At 39.9% G+C, this 27,100-nt stretch overlaps 1 protein-coding gene across 2 annotated transcripts in view; it reads right to left on the bottom strand.

Annotated features, from left to right (window-relative positions):
* LOC126173067 (protein furry) overlaps positions 1–27,100 on the bottom strand; it is a 1,238,628-nt gene that overhangs the window by 22,317 nt on the left and 1,189,211 nt on the right. For both annotated transcript variants that reach the window (XM_049920928.1, XM_049920929.1), the window contains 3 exons: positions 12,755–12,944; positions 9,841–10,104; positions 7,108–7,299 (listed from right to left, as the gene is read on the bottom strand). In XM_049920928.1, coding sequence (XP_049776885.1) covers positions 7,108–7,299; positions 9,841–10,104; positions 12,755–12,944 — 646 coding nt within the window. The remainder of the gene's footprint in view (positions 1–7,107; positions 7,300–9,840; positions 10,105–12,754; positions 12,945–27,100) is intronic.

Below are 27,100 nucleotides of genomic sequence, written 5' to 3'. Positions count from 1 at the left end.
TTTTCCTCATTATTCTTCTGAACACAGGTGCTGTTGTTGTGGTCTCTACCCTGAAGGTTAGTTTGATCCAGTTCTTCATGCTACTCTGTCCTATGCAACCCACTTCATCTCCAAATCACTACTGCAATCTACATCCATTTTAAACTGCTTACTGTATTCGAACCTTCGTCTCCCTCTACAGTTTTTACCCCCTGCACTTCCCTCTGCTGGCAATTCCTTGATGACTCAGGATGTATGATACCAACTGATCACTTCTTATAGTCAGGTTGTATCATAAATTTCTTTTTTGTCTCAATTCAATTCAGTTAGGCAAGAAGAGAATAGAAGCTTCTGAAATGTGGTTCTACTGAAGAATGCTGAAAATTAGGTGGGTAGATCAAATAGTGAATGTGGAGGTACTGAATGGGGGAAAATAAATTTATAGCATGACTTGACTAAAGGAAGGAATCAGCTGATATGACTTATCTGGTAATGGAAAGAAGAGTGAAGGGAGACCAATGCTTGAATGCAGTATGTAAGTTCAAGCAGATGTAGATTACAGTAGTTACACAGAGATGAAGAGGCATGCACAGGATAGAATAGCAAGGAAAGCTGCCTCAAATCAGTCTTCAGACTTAAGACGACATCATCAACAACAACAACCAACTCATTATTGTTACCTCACTTATGACAATGCCAACCACAGCAAACAATTGCACTGTAGCTGTCACTGGATGCTTTATGTATTCCACTTTGCTTTTGTTTTAAGTTGCTTGTTAGTTTCTCTCCTTAGTCTGAAATGAGTGAAGAGACTAATGCTGTTCAATTATGAATCCATTAACAGATCTTATTTTCTGCAATGCTTTTGTTGCTATTGGCAGTCTGCATTTTATATCCTCCCTACATCGGCACTCATGTTATTTTGCTGCCCTAACACAAAACTCGTCAGCTACTTTTAATGTCTCATGTCATAATTGGCTGATTTAATTAATTTGACTTAATTTCATTAACACTGGTTCACTTTTGCTAATGTTCATGTTAGAATGTTTTTTCAAGATGATATACATTCTGTTCAGGTACTCATTCAACTCCTTTGGCACCTCTGACAGAACTACAATGTTATCAGCAAGCCTCAAAGATTTTATTTCTTATTGCTGAACTTTAATTCTCCTTCCATATTTCTCCTTGGTTTTCTACACAGATTGTTCAATGCATGGTTGGGATAACATCGAGGATGTACTACAACCCTGCCTCAATTCCTTCTCAACTGCTGCAGATTGCATCCTTTGTCTCTGATAACTGTAGTCTGATTTTTGTAAAAGTTGTGGATAATCTTTTGCCCCATGTATTTTATCTGAGTTAACTTCAGAATTTCAAACAATGTTGTGGAGCCAACATTAGCAAAAGCTTTCTCTAAATCAACAAATGATGCCATAAATCCAGGTTTGCCCTTCTTCAACCTATCATGTAAGATACACTGTAGGGTCAGATTTGCCTGAGGCTTTCCCACATATTCTTGGGAACCAAACTGATCTATTCCTGAGATCAGCCTCCACCAGGTTTCCATTCTTCTGTAAATAATTCATGCCAATATTTGCAACAATGGCTTATTACTCTGATAGTTCATTAATGCTCACAGCTGTCGGTACCTGCCATTTTTTTTATATTACAATAATTACAGTCTTCTTGAAATCTGAAGGCATTGCACTTGTCTCATATTTTGCACACCATGTGGAATAGTTTTGTTAAGACTGGCTCTCCCAAGCATTTCAATCATTATGAGAGAATGTCAGCTACTTCAGAGGCCCAGTTTCAACTTAGTTCTATCAACACTAGCTGTCAAACTTTTCTTGCAGTATGATCTTTCCCACATCACCTACATCTACTTCCTTTTCCCTTTGTATAACATAGTCCTGGAGTTCATTTTTCTTGTTCAGGCTTTTTATAAAGGGTGTCCTAGGAGGAATGGTCAATATTCAGGGATATAACAGGAACAATCATTTGAAGCAAAAACATCTAGCAAACATGGGCTCTAAAATTAAGAGCTATGAGCACTTCTTTGTCTTTGGTACTGCAAAGCAAATATTGTCTACTGCAAACTCTTTGCTTTCCATATCTCGACAGGTGGCAGTATGGATCAAAACATTTCCATAATATTGCCCTCTAGAACATCGCCCTTGTATAGACCCTCTATATACTCCTTCCACCATTCTGCTTTCCCTTCTTCGCTTAGAACTTGTTTCCCATCCAAGCTCTTGATGTATGGAGCATGAATGATTGTTTGAATGCCTCTGTGTGTATTGTAATTATTCTAACCTTATCCTCACAATCCTTATGTGAGCAACACATGTGGGATTGTAGCATATTCCTAGAGTCATCATTTAAAGCCAGTTCTGTAGTGCTTCGAAAATTTACGCGTAAATTCTAGAACCACTTGGCCTCCCTCTGTCTCGAACCCATGATATTTTAAATAGAAGTGTAGAGAGACGAATCTGACCTGCTGCACATTGCATGTTTGTGTGCTGAGGTCTAAAAACAGTCAGAGCAAAATGTGGATGCAGCAGCCGAACGACGGCCTATAGGTACCTGCTGTACGATCCATAGAGTTTCAGTGTATGTGTAGAGAAGAGCCTGTGCTATTCTTTGCTGGTTTAGTGACTGTGATGGTTGTTAAAGGCAAACGAAGAAATGAGATTAGACTTTTAAGTAACTTTTAACTTGAATTTGCTAGAGGCAAGACAAGTGTACGATTCCTGTATAACAGTGTCATGATTATCAAGCAACTCTGCTGTAAATGTAACTTAATTGTTTGTAATGTGAGATGACATGGGTGACTTACAAGAGGTCAATTGTTTATGTGAAGTGTGAATTTTGTTCTTTGTGGAAATTCAAATATACCAACAGTTGTTGAAAAGTATTCTGTGAATACGTCATTATTTCACAAAGAGAGAGTGAGTCTGATAAATTCCCTTAACCAGCATTATTCTTCTGAGAAGAATTTTTTGGAGATCGACGTAGCCGGCTATCCAGAGAAGAAGATCGGCTGTGCATACCAAGTAAGTCAACCTAAGGGAGAGAGGTGGGAAGTTTGCAAACCAGCTCACTTCTTGTCGTCTGAAGCATTAGAGTTCCTGAAACTTTGTTAATAGACTTTCTCGGGATAGCTTACGTCTATCTTCAAGAGTCTTCCGGTTCAGTTCCTTCAGTATCTCCGTGACACTCTCCCAAGGATCAAACAAATCTGTGTTCATTCGTGCTGCCCTTCTCCATATAGATTCAATATCCCCTGTTAGTTCTATCTGGTACGGGTCCCAAAAACTTTAGAAATATTCTAGAACTGGTTGCAAGAGCGATTTCTAAGCAATCTCCTTTGTAGACTGATTGCACTTCCCCAGTGTTCTACAGTAAGCTGAAGTATACCACCTGCTTTACTCACGACTGAACCTACATGATCATTCCATTTCATATCCCAACAAAATGTTACATCCAGGCATTTGATTGAGTTGACTGATTACAACAGTAACTCACTGATATTATAGTCATAGGATACTATGCTTTTTCTTTTTCTTTTTTTTTTTTTTTTTCATTTTGTGAAGAGAAAAATTTTACATTTCTCAATATATAGAGAAAGTTTCCAATCTCTACATCACTTTGAAATCTTGTCAAGTTCTGACTGAATATTTATGCAGCTTCTTTCAGATAGTACTTCATTATAGATAACTGCATCATCTGCAAAACACCTGATTTTACTGTTAATATTGTCTGCAAGGTCATTAATATACAGCATGAACAGCTAGGGACCCAACACGCTTCTCTGGGACACACCTAAAGTTACTTCATCTGAAGACTAATTTCCATCCAAGATAACATGCTGTCTCCTCTCTATCAAAATGTCCTCAATACAGTCACAAATCTCTCTTGATACCTCAAGGGAAATGTACCATGGAAGTGTGAGCTGTGTGAAAGTGGGGGAACAGAGATCAGCTTGGATTGAACAGAAGAGTGGCTTGAGGCAGGGAAGTGCACTTTCACCATTGCTGTTCATTGTAGTGATGGATGATATAATGAGCACAGTAGCACAAGTAATTGGTGAAAGGAAGATGAAAGCTATGGTGTTTGCAGATGATCTGATGATTTGGGGGATAACAGTACAAGAATATGGGATGAAATTTAGTATAAGTAAGAGTGAGATGATTTTATCACAACAAGAAAGAAGGACAGGGGAACAACTGAAATAACAATTGGTGGGGAATGATTGAGGAGAGTGGAGAGTTTCAAGTGCCTAGGAAGCCCGATACAGGAAGATGAAAAAAACGACAGAGAAATGAACAAATGGGGGAGAAAAGCAGAAGCATTTTAGAAGAGTGTCAGAAGCCTGATATGGAGCAAGGATGTACTCACAATCAGTAAACAGGTTACATGTACTATGTCCCAATCCTGACATATGCGTCAGAAACCTGGGTTATGAAAGGAAGAGAGAACAGCAAAGTACAAGCTAGTGAGATGAGATTCTTGAGAAACAGTATTGGGATGACAAAGATAGACAGGTTAAGAAATGAGAGGATCAGAGAGTTAATGAAGGTGGAACCGTTACAGGAGGATACAGAGAAATCAAGGCTGAGATGGTATGGACACGTCAAGAGAATGGAGGAGAAGAGGATACCCAGGAGGATACACAAGATGAAACTGGAAGGAAAGAGACCAAGAGGAAGACCGAGAGACAGATGGCAGTGCAATGCATCCAGAAGAAAGGAGAAGACTGGACCAAGGCGAAGACAGAGAGATGGTGGCAAGACAGAAGATGATGGAGGGGCCTATGTTCCATACAGACCCAGCCAGAGGCTGGAAACTGTCCAAGATGATGATGATGATGATGATGATCTCTTATGATTGTACTTTTGACTATGAATGTAGTGTGGTACCAATTCAAAAGCTTTTCAGAAATCAACATCTACCAGAATGTCTTGATCCAAAGGTTTCAGTATATCATGTGAGAAAAGTGTGAGATGGGTTTCACATGACCAACATTTTTAACATCCATGCTGGTTGCTATTGAGGTCGTCATTCTATTCGAGACAGTTCATTATGTTTGAGCTCAGAATAAGTTCTAAAATTCTACAATAAATTGATGTTAAGGACTTTGGATGGAAACTGTGCACAGTTTTTTGTTTGAGGGATCTACAACAAATTACACTCAGAGGATGGACTAACTCATATGCAAATTCAGTATAGACTCTGAAAGGGACCCAATCAGGGGCTGGAGCTTTGTTCAATTTTAATGATTTCAGCTATTTCTCAACATCGCTGACATTAATGCTTGTTTAATCCATAATTGGGGCAATTCTCCTGGGTTTTCCTTTTAACAAAACATTTGAAAATTGAGTTAAGCATTTCAGCTTTAGCATTGCCATCCTCAATTTCAGTTCCTGTCCCATTTGCTAGGGACTGGACACTAACCTTGGTGCCACTACGTCTATAAGATGAGAGCAATCTACCTGTAGTGAGGATGAGGGTAGACAAAGATGATGGGGAAGGTGTCACAAATATTATATCGGAGATGTGTATCTGCTCATATTCTTCATTTAGTAGTAGTAGTAGTAGTAGTAGTAGTAATACTACTAATAATAATAATAATTATAATAATAATAATTATTATTATTAGATAACCACAGTGACTGCATAGAAGCGATGGAAAAAACAGATGCCTACAAATATCTAGGATACAGACAAAAAATAGGAATAGATAATACAAATATTAAAGAAGAACTAAAAGAAAAATATAGACAAAGACTAACAAAAATACTGAAAACAGAATTGACAGCAAGAAACAAGACAAAAGCTATAAATACCTTTGGTATACCAATATTGACATACTCATTTGGAGTAGTGAAATGGAGTAACACAGACCTAGAAGCACTCAATACACTTACACAATCACAATGCCACAAATGTAGAATACATCACATACATTCAGCAACAGAAAGATTCACATTGAGCAGAAAGGAAGGACGAAGGGGATTTATCGACATAAAAAGCCTACATTATGGACAGGTAGACAATTTAAGAAAATTCTTTATAGAACGAGCAGAAACTAGCAAAATATACAAAGCAATCACTCATATAAATACATCGGCTAGACCATTGCTATTTCATAACCACTTCTACAACCCTTTAGATCACAAAACATCAACAGATATGAAGAAAGTAAATTGGAAAAAGAAAACACTACATGGCAAGAACCCATATCATCTAACACAGCTACACATCGATCAAGACACATCCAACACATGGCTAAGAAAAGGCAATATATACAGTGAGACGGAAGGATTCATGATTGCAATACACGATCAAACAATAAACACCAGATATTACAGCAAGCATATTATTAAAGATCCCAATACCACAACAGATAAATGCAGACTTTGCAAACAACAAATAGAAACAGTAGATCACATCACAAGCGGATGTACAATACTAGCAAATACAGAATACCCCAGAAGACATGACAATGTAGCAAAAATAATACATCAACAACTTGCCATACAGCATGAACTAATAAAACAACACGTTCCCACATACAAGTATGCACCACAAAATGTACTGGAGAATTATGAATACAAATTATACTGGAACAGAACCATTATAACAGATAAAACAACACCACATAACAAACCTGACATCATACTCACCAATAAAAAGAAGAAATTAACACAACTAATCGAAATATCCATACCCAATACAACAAATATACAGAAGAAAACAGGAGAAAAAATTGAAAAATACATCCAACTAGCTGAGGAAGTCAAAGACATGTGGCATCAGGATAAAGTTGACATTATACCAATTATACTATCAACTACAGGAGTCATACCATACAATATCCACCAGTACATCAATGCAATACAGCTACATCAAGACTTATATATACAACTACAGAAATCTGTAATTATTGATACATGTTCAATTACCCGAAAGTTCCTAAATGCAATGTAACATATACCGTGCAGTTAAAAGGAAGTCACGCTTGATCAAGGTCTGCATCACTTTCCATTTTTAACCAGACATAATGTCTGAGACAGGAAAGAGAAATAATAATAATAACAATAACAATAGTTGTACGTCAGATACCTGATTGCTTTTTGCAGCTGTGGTCAGAACAGTAACCATCTTATGGGAAGCTTCAATCAAAAGTCTCAGCTGGAAATGAAGTTTATACAGAGCACGGCCCATATCAAGGATCATTATATCTTCATTTGACAGATCTGTCTGGCTCTCACCAAGCATATGCAACTTGAATGTAGTCTTAACTGCATCAATACACTGAAAACAATCATTACCTCCTTAACAAAGAAACTGCAATGTTACATCACGTGTTTGTATTACATTTTATCACACCTAATAAACACAGTAGATACTGTAAGTTGTCACTAACTGAACATAGCATATGCACAACTTACCAGGATCATGACTTTAATTGTATTATGACCTTTATAATAATTTACAGTTTTTATTCCAAAGTGTCAATAGCCAATGAACAATTTTATCACAAAGATTGATAGAAGAGATCTTTCCATGGCTCTGCATGGTTTATTGAGACAAGACATCTTATATCTGCCAAAAGCTGCTATATTAATAATTATTACAATAAAATTTTTACTATAACAAATTTTAGGGGATTTTACTGCAGAAAAGAATCCAAGACCTGACAACAATAATGCTAGGTACCGCAGATCAGTACTATTTGACATAAACTCAACATTAATGTCTTCAAAAACAATAATTCTCCAGTTAAGCTGGCATAACCTTATTAAAACTATTTCATGCTGCTTTATGAAGTTTAAGATACTTTCTCTTTGTGGTCTTGAAAGTGTTAGCACTGTAAGCTTGTATGTTTTCAGATTCACTATTGCAGAACAGCATTCAAAAAGCTGTTCAATACAACAGTAATTAATCTACAAGGCCTGGAATTTATTTATTTATTGCTAGTATAGTCACTCTTCACTTCTTCCTATTGGTTCTACAATACTGCGATATTAGTTTGTATCCACCTGCTCAATTCCACCAACCTTTTCATTATCCATTATGGATATGGAAAGTTCATTCTTTTCAAGCTGATGAATGTAAATGTATTTTCTTTAATATCCATGGCAATATCCAAGCTGCGGCATTATGTTTTACTATTAGGTGTTTCAACTGTAACTACACTGCCAGAGAAAAAAATAGTACACCTGGAAAGACAACATCAATTTTGACCCAATGATGGTATATGCCGCCTTGGAGTAGTGGATGTACTGATAAAGGTTTCAATGTTGTCTGCCAGCAGATAGCATAGTGGCATAGCTACCAGAGTGCCATTTGTATCTGCCCTTTCAGGGAATGCTCAGTCAAAAGGCTCAGTGTAGTACAAATGTGTGAGGCAAGCAGGCAACCATGCCACACAGATGCACTCATGCGCTTGAAAGGGGTAAAACAGTGGTCTTCTGAGTGGCGGGGTGGTTCTTTCGGACAACTGTCACACAAGTTGAACAAGCTGTGTCACTTGTGCAATGACGCTGATATCGGTGGTTATGTGAACATTCTCACATCCAAAGACAAGGTTTGGACATCCACATAACACAGACACCCACCAGGATTGTTGTATTGTAAGGGCACCAGTGGTAGACCATACAGCTACCACATAAAGATAAGAGGGCTTGTAAGCCCACATGTGTCAAAACGAACTGTCGCAAACTGATTATTAGCAGTGGGACTATGGGCTCACACACCACTAGCCCATCTTCTACTCATGCCACAGCATCGATGTGCATGGCTCAAACTGATGCTATCAGAGGACCACTTGGGAGATAGAAATGCATGCAATAGTCTTCAGCAATGAATCAAGGCAGATTTTCCCTGCATGCAAGTGATAGTCATTTTCAAGTACAACATACATATCGAGAGTACTATCCTACAGACTGCATTAACCCAAAACACACTGGGCACACCTGAGGCTCAAGACATACAGCAGCTTCCATTGCCAGCACGATCTCTGGACTTTTCTCCAATTGAGCACATATAGGAATTGCTGTGATGAGAAGTGACTTGTGCAACTAGTCAACCAACAACTCTTACAGAACTACATGAACAGGTCAAGAAGGTATGGCACAACATATCCCAGGACAGCGTTTGCCGTCTGTACAAATGACTGGATGCCGAAGTCAGCACCTGCATTTCCACCTGTGGAGGCTATGCCATGTACTAATATTATTGTTTCAGCATGGCTCGATATCTGGTATCTCAGAACCACTTATTCTATTGATCTCTAAATGTAATGCATTCATGTACTCCTTATGCGCTGTTGCAACAATACATCTTGAATTAATTTTAAGCCTCTAAAAGGGTGGACTGTTTTTTACAGAAGTGTATATTAATATTGGTACAGGATGGACAGTTCTTTGGTCAGACTGGATGCTTCTGGAAATTAACGGTGCAAGTAGCTTCTTACCAGAAGCATTTAGATACAGACCATGTTGCTCAGTCAGTGCTCAGAAAGTATTCTACTTTTCACATCTAAGAAGAGATCACAAGTCATAATGAAAGCATGAAAAACACAACTGAAAAAAGACAGTTTTCATATTAGTCCTTTCCTTCTCGTAATTTGAGACAAAATGACTTTTCTTGACAATTAGAGGCACTGCCTGTTAACTTGTAAAATTTATTCAACTTGCACATGCTGCATTTACTTTTGCAATAATAGATTCTGAATCACCTGCTTTATCAAAACATTTTCTGAGGAATATATTTAATGCAAATATTTTTCGCTCCTTATTCCAACCCCTCCATACCTGCTCTTATTTCACATTAGTGAAATGAATTACTTACCTCAGTAGCATGATCTTTTCTATCAAGGAATGTTTCCCAGTGTTCTTGGATTTCAAGCATGCCAAATCGTAAGGTTTCACTGGTTCTAGTGGTGCTAAATGCAGCTGGACCAATCCATACATGAGGCAGTTCTACGTGTGCTGCTAGAAGATCAGATAGAGCTTGCAGCCGCATACCCAGAACAGCACATGGGCCAATAGCACCTTCTGAGGATAAGTAACGGCATGCTTCTTGTGTCATAGAAACCGCTCTGTTGCTCACATCCTGTAACAAAGCACTATTTCTTAGAATGAAAGAGACTAATATTGCAAATTTCGTTCCTCTATATCTACACTCTGCAAATCACTGTGAATTGCATGGCGAAGGGTACTTACCATTGCACCACATTCTAGTTTTTTCTCATTCTAGTCACATATGCATTACAGACAAGCAATTGCTTAAATACCTCTGTGAAGACTATAATTCGTCTAAGCTTGAGTTCGAAGTGCCTATGGGAGTGATACATTTGGGGCTGTAGTATATTCCTATATTCCTCATTGATACTGGTTTTTGAAATTCTGAAAATAGGATCTTGCAAATAGCTGGCATCTATCTTCAAGTGTCTGTCAGTTCAGGTTTTTCGGTATACTTGTGATGCTATCCCACTGATTGAACAAATCAATGTCCACTGGTGCTGTTCTTCTTTGTATATATCCAATAGGCCCTGTTAGTCCTGTTTGGTATGGGTCCCAAGCACTTGAGCAATATTCTAATGTGAGAAGTATTCTAGGTATTTCATATACAGTCTCCTTATTGACTCATTGCATTTGCTCAGTACCCTTCCAATGAACAGACATCTGCTGCCTGGTTTACCTATGACTGAGGCTATGCAACCTTTCTATTTCACATCCCTTCATACTTTTATACCTGGTAATTGTACGATATGACTGATATCAGTGAAGACTCTCTGATACTGTAGTCACAGGATACTCCATTTTTGCATTTTGTAAAGTGCACAGTTTCACATTTCTGAAGATTTAAAGCAAGTTGCTAATCTTTGCATCACTTTAAAATATTAATGATATTTATGTAGCTTTTTTCAGACTGACTTGATTATAAATAACTGCATCTCTTGTAAAAAATCTGAGGTTGCTATTAATAGTGACTGCCCAGTCATTAATATAGAATGTGAACAGTAAAGGCCTCAACACAATTCCCTGAGGCACACCTAAACTTAGCTCTAGATCTGCCAATGACTCTCCAACCATGACAACATGCAGTGTCCTTTCTATTATGAAATTCTCAATCCAGTCACAAAATTTGGTATCCTATGCTTTTGTTAATAAATGTTGGTGCGGTACTACTTCAAATGCTTTACAAAAGTAAAGAAATATGGCATCCATCTGATTACCTTGACTCACGGCTCTTAGGATGTCAAATGAGAAAAGTGCAAGTTTGACTTCACATGACTAATGTTTTTGCAATCCACTCTGGCTGGCATGGAAGAGGTTATTCTGTTTAAGATAGCTCATTGTGTTTGAGCTTGGAATATGTTCTAAGATTCTACAACAGATGGATGTTAAAGCTATAAAAAGGTAGTTTTGCAGAACACTTCTGTAATACTTTTGGAGACAGGTGTGCCTTGCACTTTATTCCAGCTACTGGGAACAGTTTTTTGTTCAGGGGAACTTTGATATAACATGATTAAAAAGGGGGATAACTCAGCTACAAATTCTGTATAGAATCCAATAGAAATTCCACAGGGCCTGCAGCTTTGTTAAGTTTTAGCAATTTTAGTTGAGTCTTGATGCCACTGACACTAAGAGTGTCAGTGTTTGCAGTAGTTTGAGTGTCAAAGTGGGGCAGTTCTCCTGGATTTTTCTTTGTAAAGAACATTTGAAAATGGGGTTCAGCATATCTGCTCTTGCTTTGCTACCCTCTGTTTCAGTTCCTGTGTCATGTGTCATTCATGAGAGCCTGAAAACTAATTTGGTGGTAATGACAGCCTTTACAAATGACAAAATTTATTTCAGTTTGTGATAAGTCTTTTGTAAGATTCTGCTATGGTAAAAAGAAAAATACCACTGAAGTGGTGCTTGAGATAAAACAGTGGTATGAGAGATAAAATATCTCAATATAGTGACATAATACATAGCAAAGGCTTACAACTAATTATAAAGCAGGGGATATGGAAAGGTGTGTCTAGTTAAAAAGACATGCAAGCTGGAAAGACATAATACAGTGCTTTATGGTGGTAGTAGCAACAAGATGGAAGGTGGAGAAGCAGTAACAAGGGGAAAAGTGATAGTTCAAAATTTAATCATGCAGGATAATGAAACACACTGATATCATGGTAGAAAGAGATAATAAAATCAAATGAAGAAAACACAATAGACAAAACTTTTGGTATAAGGCAATACAAATGTATGAAACTGGTGTGGTGGAAGAAAAGTTATCATTCGTTGCATGGCATTGTTTATGCAGCTATCAGTCATGTCTCTTTTAAGTTTGGGTTCTGAGTGACTACTATCTCACTATCACCTTTGAACTTTGTCTCACATCACATCAACTTCTGTCTATAGAAGAAAGAATACACTGTTATGAGAGGATGAGATTTCTCTATTTAACTTTCATCTCTGCCAGTGCTAATGATTCATCTTATTCTGTACATTCCACCTTTTCATGATAATAGAGACCACTCTTTCTCAATTTTATTACTTATAACCTGCAAGCTGTACATTTACAATGAGCACCACTCAAAGAAGTTGTGCATACAGTTCTGTGTATCAGTAGGTATAAGAAATTATTTGTGAAACTGAAGAATCAAAATGTGTTACAAGATTCTGTGTACAATAACAACAGTATATCAGCTACCATAGACTTAAGAAAATGAAATAAACATGCTGTGATAATGTATATTGGTGTCTGTAGTTACCTTAATGAGTCTCTGAAGAAGCTGAAACAATTCAAGAGGTGGCACAGGAAACTGATTTAGCAAACTCTGAATTTGCAGTCTCCATGTTTCTTCCGAGTCATCCCTAATTATATTGCGAAATGTCATTGCTGACAAGTTTGGTGATGCATTACATGGTGTCACATCCCCTAGGTCACCAGCACTTGAACCACTAGAATCAATAATAAGGTGAAATATTACTTATAATTAGCATCACAACAAAGTGGCAGAGTAGGTGTAATTTATATATTTAACACTGAATACCTATTCCATTTGGAAACTGAATGGAAGTGTTGTGATGGACTTCAACTAGTTTTTGTATTTTCTTATAATAGGTACCACACTTTACTTTCAATAATTTAGACACTGGACTACATTTTTGAAGAATTTTATAAAATTTGGCATCTATAGTCTGCTGACAAGCAGTGGATAATGACAGCCTTGCTCACCACCTGTTCACACATCTTCAATTCTGCCAGCACCTCATCTCCTACTCACAAGACTTTACACAAGCCCTTCTCAATACCTTGAGGGGCCTATCACTAGTACAAGAAAGGGTATTGGAAAGAAATAGTTTAGCACAGCCTATGTGTTTGATTCCAAATGAATCTATCACTCTGCAGTGGAGTGTCAGCTGTTATGAAACCTCCTGGCAGATTAAAACTATGTGCTGGACTGGAATTCGGAATTCAAACTTAAAACTTTCTCTTTTGCAGGCAATGCTCTCACCAAGTGGGCTATATGGGCATGACTCATGGCTAGCCCTCACAGCTTCTGAGAAATTGGAAAAGGAGGGAGTGAGGTACTACCAGAACTGAAGCTGTGAGGGCAGATCATGAGTCATGATTGGATAGCTCAGTTGGTAAGGGCATTGTCTGTGACAGCCAGGTTCAGTTACAAGTGTGTCACAAGATTTTAATCTGCCAGGAAGTTTCAAAACAGTGCATACACTACTGCAAAGTGAAAGATTCATTTTGGAGAGATTTTAACTAATCATGTATCAGTGCACTTCTCCATTGCTACAGCATGAATTTAGAACCATGTCAAAATGTACTAAGGAGAATCTTTAATGGAACATTCATATCAAAATCAAATAGACTCTTAATGATTCAAAACAGAGCAGCTAGTAGCATGATCTATACTGCCAAGTTTGTGGACTTCAAAACTCACAATTCCTTTCTTCTTTTCCTTCTGCCTTTGTCCCTGTTATTGAGGTGAAAGTGATGAAAGTTTTCTAAATGCTTGAGAATTGTATAACTGAGGAGAGACTTTGGTACAACCCTGCGGCTCATCCAGTGGAATGAGGGAAATCACTTAAAAACCACATCAAGGCTGGCTGGCACACCGACCCTCACTGTCAATCTGCTGGGTGGATTTGCTCCAGGGCCAGTGTACCTCCCCACCCTGGAAGTGACACTTTAAAAGCTATGAAGGTCAGGAAAACTCATGATTCCATTGTTGGATGATGATGACGATGATGCCACCACTGCCGCCGCCGCCGTCACCACTGTCGTCGCCACCACCACCACCACCATTAACTATATCCAGGTGGCCTGTTGTGGTAGAAGAGTGCTTTTCATCTTTGTCTGTCCTGGTACACTTCTCTCTTGACTTTCTGGCATTTCAGTCCTCTTCTTTCCCGATCCTGTTTAACTTGAGGTATCCACCATTTCCTGGGCCAGCCTCTAGTCTCTTGCCTTCAAGTACCTTTTCAAGCCTTTTTCTCCAAGTTCTACTTTGAGCCACATTTTTTACATGTCCAAACAATTTCAGTCTTGAGTTTCTCATGCTTTTGCATAGTGGCTGTTCTACTTGTGTTTCTTAATCGATCTTTTAATTCTGGATTTAACCTTTCTTGTTTTTTGGATGGACGACCGCAGGAACTATGTTTCTGCACTCTGGAGTCTACCGTTATCTGTTCTGTAGGAGTGGCATACTTATAGCAAAAAATATGCCTGATAAACAGTTTTCTTGGCTTTTAAAGGGATCTGATTGAACCACCAGAAAAGTCCTAAGTTGCTGGTAAAAGTGAGCTGCTTTTTGAATTCTGTTAATGATTTCTGAGGAAGCTTTTGTGTCTCAAGTTACAATACTGAAAGTGGTCGAAGTTTTCTAGGTTCTCTCTGTTCCTATGTGATCCTCATCGGCTGACTGGCATCACAACCATTTCTGTGTGTCTTATTTTTAGGCCAAAGTGCTTCAATTGGTGGGTACATGTGTGTAATTTATGTTGCCTTATGTTGCACTTCTTCTTCTATGCTTTCACACATCACCAAATCATCTGCAAAGGTAAATGCATTGAATTCTTTATGAGCATTTTGTCTTATCTCTCCAGGGTGATGAGCAGGAGCAATGACAATGTGTTTCTCTATCATACTCCTTTGCTTGTTGTAAACCAGACAGAATAACCAATTGTCATGGAGATTTGGCTCTGGAAATCTAGGAAGGCAAAGGTATCCCTTACTTTCTCTCAGTACTTTCCCTTTACCATTCGAACAGAAAACATGAGATGTGTTGTTCTGTTATCTCTAAACCCATACTGTTCCTCATTGAGCTGTGGTTCTAAAATGGCATTAAATTTTCTTCCATAAACTTATGTCAGTGGGGCAGAAGTGTGATTCCTCTATAGTTGCCACAGTTCTGCCTGATTCCTTTTTTTGAAGATGGGTAGTTGCCAGTTGATCAGGACTTTTTCCTTCTTTACAAATGGTGTTCATTACTTTGTATAGCCAGTTGAACTCTTGAATTCTAGCAGCTTTGATCATCTACAATTACTCCATGTATGCATCGTGATTTGCCTTTGCTAATTCTCTTCAAAGCATTTTCAGTTTCAAATGGTTCAAATGGCTCTGAGCACTATGGGACTTAACATCTGAGGTCATCAGTCTCCTAGAAGTTAGAACTACTTAAACCTGACTAACCTAAGGACATCACACACATCCATGCCCAAGGCAGGATTCGAACCTGTGACTGTAGCAGTCACGTGGTTCCGGAATGAAACACCTAGAACTGCTCGGCCACTGCGGCCAGGTTTTTCTATTTCAGACGAAGTCAGTGGCATGTCACTTACTTTCTCTTTTTCGTAGTTTCTGACTTTCATGCTTCTTTCTCTGTTATATCCATTAAAATATGCATCTGTACAAAATATTCCCTCATCTCTTATCATATGCTCTCATTACACCACGTGATGGAACCGTCTTGCTTCTCCAGAGCTTTTATTGGGGCAAATATATTTCTTATATTTTTCAGATTTATGCACACCAGTTTCTTGTTCTTCGCACAGTCTTCTCAAGTTACTCAGAAAAAACTGCCCAACACTATTCTTCTTCTGACTTAATTACTCTCTTTGCTCTTGGTTTCAGGCCTCTCTCTACTTTATTTTCAGATCAATCATAATAGTACCACCAGGGATCTCCTCCTCTTTCTCTGCTGTACTGACTAGTTTTTCTCACAGTTTTTGCTGCAGTGCCATCAAGTACTTACTTGAATTTGGTCCATTCCTCTGTTTTTGGATGATTGATAACAGATACTTTTTAAAGTATTCCCATTTTTCAGGTTTTTCTAATTCCCAAACTTTTACCTAGAGTATGCACCTTGTTTCAAACTTTTCTTTTGGGATGATTCTCAAAGTGGTAGTAAGTAGCCAGTGAACCATGTCAAAACTTTCCCCTTCAAGGACTTTCACATCCATGACATGACTGCTCACTTCTTTATCAAAGATGACATAATTAGTCAATGGTTCCTGTTTCCAACAGTATTTATACCCTAATGAAACACACTGTTTCAGATGTTACAATAGTTTGGTGTTTATAATTAAACAAAAATGATAATATATTTTTTTACTTATTTATTTCTCAGAAATTTCTCATACTTTTGAAATTTGGATGGTATTTACTGACAGAGGGAAAGCCTATCTTACATTTTATTCAAATATAGACTCGAAAAAAGTGATTAAGGAATGAGAGGAGGAACTGAAAACTTGGAATTGTTGATTAGCTAATAAATACAAGAATTTATATGTTGACTGCAAGGATTCTGTCCATATCTTGCAGTACTATTTAGATTTGCTCCAAGAAATGAAAGGAGGAGGTGGTGGTGGTGGGGGGGTGTCCTCAAAATGACAAGAGCTGCTGAAGATAAAAGACCTCCAGCCATATTTCATAAAAACAAAAATATGATTTGGAAAACAAGCATTTGCAACAAACTGAAAAACAATGCTACTGTATTCAATGTTCATCTTGAGTAAGGACAAAATAACTGTGATTATGGTTCATGCAGAGCTAAACAGGTAATCTTTTTGCCTTGCTCCATTTTCAAGTGATACAGGAAAGGGAATGACCAGCAATGATACAAAGTGCCCTCTTCTGTGTACTTTACTGTTCTTGCAGAGTATGTATGTGGATGTAAATATAGCTTTTTTTTTTAAGAAAAAAAATATGCTTCAAATTTTGTGATTAGGGTTTCATAAAAATTAAAAAGTTAATAACTTAAACTGACATTGTGATTTTGTCAGAGAAAGCAAACGACTTGGAAGAGCAGTTGAACGGAACGGACAATGTCTTGGAAGGAGGATATAAAGTGAACATCAACAAACGTAAAATGAGGATAATGGAATGTAGTCAAATTAAGTCTGGTGATGCTGAGGGAATTAGATTAGGAAATGAGACACTTAAAGTAGCAGATCAGTTTTGCTATTTGGGAGCAAAATAACTGATGATGGTCAAAATAGAGAGGATATAAGATGTAGACTGGATATAGCAACGAAAGCATTTCTGAAGAAGATAAATTTGTAAACATCGAGTATAGATTTAAGTGTCAGGAAGTCTTTTTCTGAAAGTATTTGCATGAAGCACAGCCATGTATGGAAGTTAAACATAGATGATAAATAGTTTAGAGAAGAAGAGAATAGAAGCTTGCGAAATGTGGTGCTACAGAAGAATGCTGAAGATTAGATGGGTAGATCACGTAACTAATGAGGAGATACTGAACAGAATTGTGGAGAAGAGGAATTTGTGACACAACTTGACTAGAAGAAGGGGTTGTTTAGTAGGACATGTTCTGAGGCACCAAGGGATCACCACTTTAGTATTGGAGGGCAGCATGGACAGTAAAAATCTTACAGGCAGACCAAGCGATGAATACACTAAGCACATCCAGAAGGATGTAGGTTGCAGTAGTTACTTGGAGATGAAGCTTGCATAGGATAGAATAGCATGGAGAGCTGCATCAAACCAGTCTCTGGACTGAAGACCACTACAACAACAAACAACAACAACAACAACAACAACAACTTAAATATAGTAATAAAAGTTGTGGCAGAATGTAAATAATTTAGTAATAGATGAGACCATTTACCAAATATAATAGAAGTGTTGAGTTGTTGACAGGTACAACTTCAGATCATGTCAGTGGCGTATCACTCACTCCTCTGTTTTTTATAGTTTCTGACTTTCCTGGTTCCTTCTATGTTATATCAATTCCAATGTGCAGCTGTGTGAGTATTTGTACTCTAGCTTGTCGAAGGATTTGTTTCAAAAGCTAGCGAGTTTCTCTTCTCTTTTGTGTGTACCTGTTAATGACTCAAAGTTTCTGCTATTTGGTGAGTGGTCTCCTTCGCTCCTGAATTATTTACATAATTAATCAAATATCTAGATAAAGTAACTCAGTGGGACATGTATTGTGGAAAGGAAATTAAACTTGAGGCACCAAAGATGACAAAGACAGTAAATATGTACACGAGATTTTGATGGAAATTCCCTATCTGGTAACATTTTAATAATTATTATTATGGTAAGGAGATCATGATCAAACTCTAGTGTTTTTGTAATCATCATGATGGGATTAGAATGAAATTTTCACTCTACAGCGGAGTGTGTGCTGATTCGAAACTTCCTGGCAGATTAAAACTGTGTGCCGGACCGATACTCGAACTCGGGACCTTTGCCTTTCGCGGGCAAGTGCTCTACCAACTGAGCAACCCAAGCATGACTCACGCCCCGTCCTCACAGCCTTACTTCTGCCAGTACCTCGTCTCCTACGTTCCAAACTTAACAGAAGCTCTTCTGCGAACCTTGCAGAACTAGCACTCCTGAAAGAAAGAATATTGTGGAGACATGGCTTAGCAACAGCCTGGGGGTTGTTTCTAGAATGAAATTTTCACTCTACAGCGGAGTGTGCATTGATATGAAACTTCCTGGCAGATTAAAACTGTGTGCCGGACCGAGACTCGAACTTGGGACCTTTGCCTTTCGTGGGCAAGGGGGAAACATCATGGTGGAAAAAAAGACCAACAGGTGGCACTGCAAGCATCAGACAGATGTGTGGCACACAGTCATTCCTCTGTCTGTGTCCAAAATGCCCAGCATGACTGTCTCCATGAAGAATTGCATGCTGCTGGAAATGCTTTTTTATAAGAATGATGACTGTGAGCCAGTAGCCCTGCAGACATTCTAGACACTAAAGTATATGAAAAAAGATATTCGTCTGATGATGTCTGCTAAGGGTTTGGAGAAAATGACTGCAAAATTAAAAAAAAAAAGTTCTTTCAAAGTGTGATGTGGCAGAGGGAGGAAAGCAATTGATCTGACATCTGTCAAAGATGTGACACAACATGTCAGGAGGGATTGAGTGGTGGTGCGCGAACATGCAGTACATAGGGAATTGTCCAAATGTTGGACATGCCTGCAAGCGTAGTGCGTAAAATACTACAAAACATTCTGCATTGCTATCCATACAAAAGCACCCATTTTGCTTTTTACGTAGTTTTTGGCCTCAGGACAATTCAAAACTATTTTTCCCCTCCAATGTGGTATAACCTTTCCATGTTGGATGGGGTTACCTAACTAACAGTGCCACTACTGTTGACTACTGAATTTGCACAATCATGCACATTGAACAGTAAGGATGGTGTAATGTGCAACTTGTCCTGCAGCCATTGTATTGTGATTCATCTGCCATTTGTTGCTGACCCCATTTACGTTTAGATGCTTACAACTCCACCTTTTGGTAAAATTGTCCTTGATTTTTTTTTTTCTAGCTCCATGACATTTCACTCTCCGTCAATAATAAGCTGTTCAAATTTAACATAATTCTTAACAGTGGTTTTCTTTCTACAGCATTTTGCAACTTGAACTTTCATTATGGACACCTTGTACATAGGCAACTGAACAGACATTACATCTAAGATCCAAGGGGACAGTAACCATGCACAATGGAGGACACTCTACAAGCAGATGGCTTCTTTAGGTTTAATACATAATTAAAGTTATATTATATATTTGGTAGTTGTATGTTTTTAAAATGACATGTAATTTAGTTATAATGAAATGTTGTATATGAACAACTGTTTAATTAAATGATGAAAGCCTGCCAAGGGTAAAGGTACCCAATCCTAGAAACACTAAAAAAACCACTTATATAAAGTTGCACTACAATACGATACTAGAAGTGAAAATGTCTGGTAAACAAGGGCTGTTAAATGTGTTAAATGGTTACCTTGAGGGCTGTGAGCACTTGTTCAGTAGAAGAGATGTGTCTTACATTAGCAAAGATGAACAAGTCTTCATAGCTTTAAAGGCATGTATTTTACAGCCTATGTTTACTGGATATTTTGTTTTTGTTTTGGTCCATACTATATCACTTCTCAAAATATGGAAAGAAAAGAGCTTGCAGAACAGACTTGTTTCACAGTATTACAGTAGAAGAAGTGCTCAGAGCTCTTAAGCTATGCATTTTACAGACCCTGTTTACTAGAATTCTGCTTTTAGTATCATTTACTTTCAACTGTAGTTGTGTAAGCCATTAATTATGATGACCTCTATAGACCTACCATCACACTTCCATCTGAAATATACAAAATATTCACTAAAGTTATCACCATCTGCACAGCAAAAAACATTAAACTTTGATCAATACCAAGAATCAACTGGCTTTAGAAATGGATACAGAACAATGAGCAAATTTTTGAACACAGCAATAAGCATATAACTTTGTATTGGGGAGCACAGATTTTTAAGGAAGTTTATGGCTCAGTTTCAACAAAATCTCCAATGAAAACCCTTAAGGAACACAGCATTAATCCAACATGTTATTATAATGAAAAATATATATTTCAATGCTACAACTTCTAACAGACTTGAGAAATGCAGATTAGAAAGACAAATAAAAAAAAAAAGAGATTCCATACCACCAAAACTGTTCCTAACAGCTCTAGAGGGATTTCTCAGATCCTTTAGTGGGGAAAATTAAGAATGAATGTGTTTGTATGGAATATATCAAACCACTTTCATTTTTCTGATGATACTATTTGCCTCTAGTGCAGACAAACTTCAATAATAAACACAAGAACTGAACTGAGAAAGTAGACCTGAAAATCAATTTTAAAATAGTACACACCAAACATACTGAAAAAAGTACAAATTAACAAAGAAGTAATAGAAACAGTTTGAACAGAGGTTGTATGATGAACTTCGACACAAGTAAAACAAACTTGGTGGAATGAAGTCCAATTAAAGCACACAGTGCTGAGGGAATTATGATGGGAAATGAGATGCTAAAAGAAGTAGAAGATTGTTGCTGTTTTGGCAGCAAAACAATTGACGATGGTTAAAGTAGAGATGGTATGAAATACAGACTGACACTAACAAGAAAAGAGTTAACACTGAAACATAAATTTAAGTGCTAGGAAGTATTTTTTTCTAAGGAGAATAGCCATGTACAGAAGTGAAACATGGACAATAAGCAGACCAAACCACAAGAGAACAGAAGCTTTTGAAATGTAGTGCTACAGAACATTGGTGAAAATTAGTGAATTGAATAACAAACAAGGAGGGGCTGAATCAAATTAGGATAAAAAGAAATTTGTGGCACAATTTGACTAAAAGAAGGGATCGGATGATGGGACATAATTTGAGCCAACAAGGAACTGTCAATAAGGTAAAGGAATGACACATTGGGAGGAGAGAGGGGTGGGGCTGGGGAAACTGCATTGGGAGGCCAAGGCTTGAATACAGTAAGCAGGTTCAAATGGATGTAGTGTGCAGTAAAGTCATGGAGAGATGAAGAGTCTTGGACAGGGTAGACTAGGATGACGAACTGCATCAAACCAGTCTTCTGACTTAAGACTATACCTATAAGAACTACAACTACAAAAACAAAGAGCTGATGTCTTTTTGTATTAAAGGCAATCGAAAACAATAACTGGATGAATGGTAAAGTAAATAAAGAGAAGAGTAAAAATGGCCTGGAGTTCTTTTGGTAAACTAAATTCATTTTTGAAAACTAAGCTTGTAATGTGCCTAAAAAAGGAAAGCTTACAACAAGTGTGTATTAAGAGTTCTGACACGTAATATGAAAACCAGCCAAAAACTGAAGGTTGCTCAGTGAGAGATTGAGAAATGCTCGTTTGGAATTAGCAGGAATGCAGAAATATAAACAAATGGATCAGGGAACAGACAAGAGTGGAATGCATAATTAAGTGTAATGAAAGTAGAATGGAGATAGGTGGAAGATCACCAGGCAAGTGGATGGTAGATGGAGCAAGGAAGTTCTCTCCTGGATTCCAATACTCAGAGATCTACATGCAGGCGAGTAGGCAGGGACATGCAGGAGCAACATAGAATCATACAGCTGAAGGCCATAAATATGGAAGCGTCTGGAGGTGGTCTTTAATCAGCAGCATATGTCAAATGGCTGCTGCTGATGTGCTGCTGCTGCTGAAGAAGAAGACAATGAATGATAACTGTATGTTCTACAGCGAGTGGAGCAGTGTGCTCCGCGCCTATGAGATGCATGGCTGTTGGGGTGGAACAGTCGCAAGCGGGCAACCTCTGGGGCACCTGCCGCACCCCAGTTGTATAAGGCTTACTCAGGCACGCGGGGCTCTGTCTGAGCGGACTTTTAGTTCCCTAGCTGCTCGTGGGACGCACATGGCAACCACGTATTTCCCTTCACCAACTTCTCAATCAGTCAAGCGCATGAGGGAGGCTAGTCCTCCAGATATGCAGATGGAAAAGAGTAACAGGGCTCATGGAGTCATAAATGACAATGTTTTCATCGTGATTAAGAGGAAGGAGGGCTCATTTGAAAAAGTGTCTCCTTTCTACATACATAAAGGTTTAGAAGGACTCGCAGGTACACTGAAATCTATCAAATGCCTAAGGAATGGTACCCTGTTAGTTGAGACTACTAGGGCAAAGCAAATGGAGCTGCTTCGAAAGTCAACCAAGTTAGGCGAGTATGATATCACTGTCGAGTTGCACACTTCCCTCAACTCCAGTAAAGGCATTGTTACCTGCCGTGATTTAATGGATATAGATGTCGATGAGCTGAAGCAAGAATGGGCAACACAGGGGATTGTAGACGTGGAACAAAGGACACGTAGGAATAATGGAGTTATTGAGAAATCTGCCACCTTCATTGTGACTTTCAATTCGCCTGTCTTACCTGAATACGTTCTGGCTGGTTTCCTCCGACTTAGGGTTCGGCCTTATATACCTAACCCTATGCGCTGTTTCAAATGTCAGCGATTTGGCCATACGACAATGAGTTGTAGGGGTGACCCAACCTGCGGTATATGTGGCAAGGCAGCTCATGAAGCTGGGACCAACTGCACATCTCCAGCGCTGTGTATCAACTGCTCTGGGAGCCATCCCGTCTGGAGCAGAGACTGCCCCGTCTTTGCGGAAGAATGAAAAATTCAGGAGATCAAGGTGACAAAGAGGCTACCTTATGTGGAAGCCAAAAAAGAGTATAGGGCTACAAAACCCCCTGTCTTTGCCACATCCTATGCCTCCTTGGTGCACAACCGTGCGTCGCAAGTAGACGCTTCGACGCAGACCATGTCCAGCGTAGCAGTATCCTCCACCAATACCTGTACCTGCGTTTGTACCTGCCAGAGCACTCCCACTAACGATATAGCTATTCAGGCTGCTCCGCCTGCACCAACCGCTATTGCAGAGAAAGCTACAGTGAAGCCTTAGAAGGCCCTCCAGAAACAGAGTGCCTCTCCACTTCCCCCATCCCCGACTTCCACAAAGAAAACGGGACCTGGGAAATGGGCACGGCGTTTGCCGTCAAACCTGCCAAAGGCACCATCGGATGCCGTCATGGCATCCCTGACTGATGAGGAGGAAATCGTCATGGATTTTGATACCTCTTCCCCAGAACCTGGCAGCCCCTCTGCTGCCACTCGCTCTACAAGTGCCTCACCAGCGCGGTGCAAAGATGGGAAATTCTAAACTGAAACGCTGATATGGCTCCCATACTTCAGTGGAATCTGAATGGCGTCAGACCTCGCTTTGCAGAATTATGGCTGTTAGTACAGGAAAACCCCTTTTGCATCTCTTTGCAAGAGACACATTTTACAGAGACTGACACGCCTGTATTTACGGGATATCACATGTACAGGAAAGACGACCTGACTGGTAATAAGGCTCAGGGTGGGGTGGCAGTGTTCATTAAGGACACATTCCACTCCTCACCTGTGCCCTTAACCACAACGCTACAAGCGGTTGCAGCTCGGATCCTGGTCCAGGTTAATGTCACAGTGTGCTCCTTGTATTTACCACCCGCTGACCTCATTGACAGTGAAGCCCTCGCACGGCTCATTGATCAGCTACCGCGTCCCTTTCTCATTTTAGGAGACTTTAATGCTCATAATGCATTATGGGGTTCCAACAAAACCTGCCCCAGAGGCCAGATGATTGAGCAGTTGATCAGGACTTCCGACATCATACTGCTGAACACAGGTCAGGCCACGCATTTTAGCACCGCTTCAGGTTTGTCTTCTGCCATAGACCTCTCTATTTGTTCGCCTGTGCTTGCGGACATTGCTCAGTGGGTCGTAGACGATGACCTTCATGGCAGCGACCATTATCCTATCTGGCTCCATCTGCCAGTTGAAATGGGTCGTGTCGCACAGCCGCCGAAATGGTTGTTCCGGAAGGGAAACTGGACGCTCTACCGACAGTTGGCTGTTTTTGAACGGTGTGAAGGCGTCCAGGATTGGGTGGATCACATTACGGCGTGATGCACCATGCCGCTGATGTATCCAGGCTGTGCGGCAGCCTGTCCCTTGGTGGAATGACGACTGTCGTACCGCCATCAGAGACAGACGGGCGGCTTTGAGAAGATTGCATCAGTGCCCCACTGCTGCGCATCTGACAACTTTCCGAATAGCACGGGCGCAGGCGAGACAAATCGTTAGGGAGAGTAAATGGAGGTCTTGGCGTGAGTTCCTGAACTCCATCAGTAGGTCCACATCTTCAAGCAAAGTACGGGAAGCCATTAGGAGGATCTCAAGGCGACACTCTCGACCGCCACTAGCAGCTATACGTGAGCGGGGGTGTCTCCTAACATCTCCAAGAGACATCGCCCGGGCGTTGGCAGAATCTTTTCAAACTATTACGGCCGATTCTAGCCAGGACTCAGAATTTCTGCGCTATCGGGGTACACAGGAGAGGGCTGGTTTTGATTTAAGTTCAAAGAACGCTGAGGAATACAACCAGCCTTTCTCTTTGTGGGAGTTAGACTCTGCACTGTCCGTATCTCGGGATACCGCACCTGGTCCAGACCTGATATCGTATAGCATGCTGCAGCAGTTGGATCTGCAGTCGAAGGAAGTCCTCCTTCAACTTTTTAATGACATTTGGAAGACAGGCGACTTTCCTAGTTCATGGAAAGAATTGATTTTAATTCCCCTTCTAAAACCAGGGAAGGATCAGACCGAATCCAGTAGCTACCATAGCATTACTCTCACGAGCTGCGTCGGGAAGACATTTGAGCGTATGGTCAACAGGCGCCTGGTGTGGGTTCTCGAATCCAGATCCTTACTTACCTGCTGCCAGTGTGGGTTCAGGAGGTATCATTCCACCCTAGATAACCTGATCCTACTCGAAACAGCGATACAAGATGCTTTCCTACATAAGCAACACCTTATCGGGGTTTTCTTCGACCTGGAGAAGGCGTACGATACTACCTGGAGGCATACCATTTTGCGGCAGCTTTATGAGTGGGGTTTCCGTGGGTGTTTACCCACACTCATCAGATCCTTTCTGTCGGACAGGTATTTTAAGTATAAGGTTGGGAATGTCCTGTCTGATTGTTTTAAGCAGGAGAACGGTGTCCCTCAAGGAAGTGTCCTCAGTGTGACAGTTTTCGCAATTGCCATCAATAGTATTGCGTCCACAGTACGACGGCCCGTGCAGTGCTCCTTGTTTGTGGACGATTTCTCCATTTTCTGTGCGTCTTCCTCCCTCACAGCTGCTACACGCCAATTACAGCTGACACTCGTGCGATTGGAGGAATGGTCTAAGACCACGGGCTTTAAATTCTCTTTGGAGAAGACCATTTGTGTAGATTTTAACCGTTCCCGTTCTCTTTTTAATCTCCCTGTTTTAAAACTAGGAGACACTGTTCTCCCATTTATGGAAAAAGTGAAATATCTCAGGCTTATTTTTGATGAGAAGCTCACATGGTTGCCACACTTAAAGGATCTAAAAGTCCGCTGTTTCAAGGCTTTAAACGTCCTTAAATGCGTCAGTCATAGATCCTGGGGTGCTGACAGGGCACGTCTGCTCCACTTTTATAAGGCCTTTGTGCGCCCTCGACTGGAATACGGGTGTCAAGCTTATGGCTCTGCAAGACCTTCCTACCTCAAAATGTTGGATGTGATTCACCATGAGGGTATTAGGCTTTCAACGGGGGCTTATCGCACGAGTCCAGTTGCTAGTCTGTGTGTCGAGGCGGGAGAGCCTCCGCTGTCCATTCGGTGTCTTCTCCTCGTGGTACGGCACGCGTACAGGGTCAAGTCCACTCCTCTTTCATTGGCGTCCAACACTTTTTCCCAGCCAGCACTGGCACGTCTCTTCCGCCACCGTCCAGCGGCAACAAAGCCGTTTGGCATCCGTGCAAAGGAGAGTCTTGAGTCAGTACACCTGGAGGGCATTAAGGTACTCCACCAGGAATGGAGTAGGGGATCTCCCTGGCGACTACAAAGGCCAAGATTACTTCTTGATCTGGCTGCTTACAGGAAGTATTGTACCCCAGACCACCTTTTTAAAATTAAACTTACTGAGATTTTGGAACGCCATTCCGATTTTATTACTGTTTACACGGATGGGTCTAAACAGGGGGATTTCATGGGCTGCTCTGCTGTGTTTCCCGATACTGTCCATCGGATAGGACTCCCAGAGCAGTTCTCAGTTTACTATGCAGAACTGTTTGCCATTCTGCAAGCATTAGAGCATATGCGCCGACATCGTGGCATGAAATTCCTCATCTGCTCCGATTTCCAAAGTGCTCTACACGCTCTTGAACAGATGTACCCAG

The sequence above is a fragment of the Schistocerca cancellata genome, chromosome 1 (genome assembly GCF_023864275.1).
Source record: "Schistocerca cancellata isolate TAMUIC-IGC-003103 chromosome 1, iqSchCanc2.1, whole genome shotgun sequence".
In the NCBI taxonomy this organism is placed as follows: Eukaryota; Metazoa; Arthropoda; class Insecta; order Orthoptera; family Acrididae; genus Schistocerca; species Schistocerca cancellata.
The sequence above is the reverse complement of the archived record's forward strand: the minus strand, read 5'-3'. Positions and strand labels throughout refer to the sequence as shown.